This window comes from Austrofundulus limnaeus, unplaced genomic scaffold, assembly GCF_001266775.1.
Source record: "Austrofundulus limnaeus strain Quisiro unplaced genomic scaffold, Austrofundulus_limnaeus-1.0 Scaffold424, whole genome shotgun sequence".
Classification (NCBI taxonomy): domain Eukaryota; kingdom Metazoa; phylum Chordata; class Actinopteri; order Cyprinodontiformes; family Rivulidae; genus Austrofundulus; species Austrofundulus limnaeus.
Genome location: NW_013952826.1, coordinates 212865 through 216332, shown reverse-complemented (window position 1 = coordinate 216332; position 3468 = coordinate 212865). Strand labels below are relative to the sequence as shown.

General features: G+C 42.6%; 1 protein-coding gene across 1 annotated transcript in view; it reads left to right on the top strand.

Annotated features, from left to right (window-relative positions):
- LOC106529126 (E3 ubiquitin-protein ligase RNF19A) overlaps positions 1-2799 on the top strand; it is a gene marked incomplete at its 3' end in the record, with an annotated part of 17862 nt that extends 15063 nt beyond the window's left edge. The window contains 1 exon segment of the mRNA XM_014024465.1: positions 2655-2799. Coding sequence (XP_013879919.1) covers positions 2655-2799 — 145 coding nt within the window.
- Between the last annotated feature and the right edge of the window lie 669 nt (positions 2800-3468).

Sequence of the window (3468 nt, the reverse complement as noted above, 5' to 3'; positions counted from 1 at the left end):
GATTTAAAATGAGCAGTTAGATTTTCTGTAAGGACATTTATTAGGAGGTGACCTCCCCAAAAACTGCAGAAATGACTGTTGTATTAAAAGACTGAATGGATGTTAAATTTAGGATGCACTAGTCCAGCTGTTTCAGTTTATATACATATATCAAGGCTGAAATACTAGGCTACATGTCTGCCATGTCTTGCTGGAGTGTGACATGATTTGTTTGTGTACAAACTAATACACTATCAGAGTTTTATATATTTATACTTCTCATTCAACCACAGTTAAATTCACTCTATCTAGGAGGCTCAGTTTATATGGATAGTTTTTATTTTTTACAASAACAAGCTGCAATGAAATAAAAGTAACAACTTTCTACTTCTTGTCTTTTTTAAAAATGTAAGAAGTAGGAGTAAAAGGTAGGCTGAAAAATAATAAGTACAGTAACAAAGTATTTGTACTTAGTTATTTTACAACTCTGCTCTGATCTTGTTCTTCAGGTTCGACTGAAACGTTTCAACAAAAGGAGATTTTATTTTAAAACTACAGCGAGTGAGCAGTTTTCATTTACTGAATTTATTTTTACCTGCTGCAGATTTACGCTCACTACGAGCTGAAGAAGACGTCTCACCACAAAAGGAATGTGGCCATCACGGGGGGCGTGGCCCTGTCCATCATCACGGCTCCCGTCATCGCAGCCGTCAGCGTTGGTGAGGAGGCGAAGTGGAGATTTATTTTTCTCTGATCTCTTTGTCAAACCGACTGACGGATGTTCCTGTGGTTTCCAGGGATCGGCGTTCCCATCATGCTGGCCTACGTGTACGGCGTGGTGCCCATCTCGCTGTGCAGGGGCGGGGGCTGCGGCGTCAGCAGAGGGAAGGGGCGTGGCGTGCGGATCGACTTCGACGAGGACGACGGGCCAATCACAGGTGAGCGCTCCGGACGTCCTCTGCTGAAGACGCTGATCCGTTTCCAGGCTCGTAACGTTTGTTTTCTCCTCCGTCGTCCGGTGGTGCAGTGGCAGACGCGTGGCGAGCCCTGAAGTCCCCAAGCCTCGGAGAGAGCAGCCTGGACGGAGCGGTGAGCGGTCTGAGCACCACCTCCCCCAGCGAGGGGCTCTCTGTGGCCCCCGGGAACCTGGGAGACACGCCCCACTTCAACACGCTCGCAGGTGGAGCTTTGGGAGCTCGAACCAGCAAATACAGCAGGTAACCTGGTCTGTTCAGGTGTAGAGGGTCTGTTCAGGTGTAGAGGGTCTGTTCAGGTGTAGAGGGTCTGCTCAGGTGTAGAGGGTCTGTTCAGGTGTAGAGGGTCTGNGTAAATAAGTACGTAAGTAAGTACGTAAGTAAGTACTTAAGTAAGTAAGTAAGTACGTAAGTAAGTACGTAAGTAAGTAAGTACGTAAGTAAGTAAGTACGTAAGTACGTACGTAAGTAAGTACGTAAGTAAGTAAGTACGTATGTAAGTAAGTAAGTAAGTAAAACAAGCCAAACCTGCTACTTTAAAAATAATATCATCTAATGAAAAGAAATTGAGTTGTAGTCATTTTTGTGAAAGTAAAAAATTGCTGTTTTTCCTGATTTATAGGAAGTTTTATTCAGTGATAATTTATTAATAATTATATAATTTTATTATATATGTTTTTGTTATGTTATAATTTAATAATAATTGTAAGACTTTTTGTTTTTGAGCCATTCTACTCATTCTAAAACAATGAGATGTTTGCTTGGAGCTTTGCTGTGGCGCCCTCATGTGGCCGACGGTGAAAACTGCACCTCAATCTAATTTTCATTTATTTGTTTGTTGCTGTAGCGCTTCACACAACCACGGTGACCAAAGTGCTTCACAGAGTCAGTGATTAACATGACAACGAGCAAAAACAAGAAAACACCACAAAATAACAAAACTAAAACCAGAAATGTCACCACATATTAAGCACTAAAAGCCTGTTGGAATAAAAGGGTCTTAAGATTCGATTTGAAAGGGCCAAGTTCAGAGACCAAACGTAGATCAAGAGRGAGTTGATTCCAGAGACGAGGTGCGGCCGCAGAAAAGGCACGGTCACCCAACGTTCATAGTTTGTCCTTGGAACAGAGAGCAGGAGCGGGTGGAGAAACTTAACTACTGTTATTTAAGGAGGAGCAAGTAATCATGGAAACAAACCCAAATATTCTCTGATCCAGTGATATATAAAGTACCACAAAGTCATACTTGAGTAAAATACAAGTATCTTACCAAAAAATTACTTTGGTAAAAGTTAAAGTCTCCTTTAGGAATATTACTTGAGTAAAAGTACAAGTATCTTATAAAACTTACTTTGGTAAAAGTTAAAGTCTCCTTTAGGAATATTACTTGAGTAAAAGTCTTAAAGTATGTGATATTTGTTGTAGTTAAGTATTAAAAGTCAAAGTGTAGATTTAAAACGAGCAGTTAGATTTTCTGTAAGGANAAAACTGTTGTTCTTTTGAGGCCCTCAAGGTGGCGCTCCATGGGTTGAGAATCTGCTCTAACTGATCGCTTGATATGAAAGGTGGCGGGCTTGTGTGTTTCTTTGAGTTTTATTTAGTTTAGAGGAAAATAAAACCTGTAAAACACAAAAAATAATGAAAAATCTCCTTCAAACATGAGTAAAAGTTCCTAAAAGTCCAAATCCTGTGTGTGTCCAGCTGACGACATCAAGCCCTGCCCTCGCTGCGGCGCCTACATCATCAAGATGAACGACGGCAGCTGCAACCACATGACCTGCGCCGTGTGCGGCTGCGAGTTCTGCTGGCTCTGCATGAAGGAGATCTCAGACCTGCACTACCTCAGGTACCGTCGCCCGCCCCTCCTGCGAGGCGGACCCCCCCGCTCAGACTCAGTGTTTGACTCACGCTCCTGCCTCCCTCAGTCCGTCCGGCTGCACCTTCTGGGGGAAGAAGCCGTGGAGCAGGAAGAAGAAGATCCTGTGGCAGCTGGGCACGCTGATCGGAGCGCCCGTCGGCATCACGCTCATCGCCGGGATCGCCGTCCCCGCCATGGTCATCGGCATCCCGGTTTACGTCGGACGCAAGGTGAGGAAACATGTCAACAACATGAACTTATCCTTACATATCCTTACATAGCTTATATAGAGGGGGCGGGGCTTACAAGCCAGCCACCGGCTGGCTTGTAAGCCCCGCCCCCTCTATGTAAGCTCTTCAGGTGTTATTTTTTTTAAAGCTGCTCTTTGTTAAAACGTATTTTAAACGTTTAGTTTCAATTAAGTCTTAAAGAAAAGTCGTTATTTGATTTTTAGCAGCAAGTTAAGAAACAAAACTTTAGATGTTTTATTTTATTAATTGAAACAAATCCAGATTAAATCCTAACAACAGCTGAAGCTCTAATGGAGCAGGATCACTGCAGAGATAATGAATACTTTAAAGTTTAAAACGTCCAAAATGTGGCGTTTTTCTTTCCATAAAGATGATTTCTTTACGGAACCTGTTAGAAAATTTACCA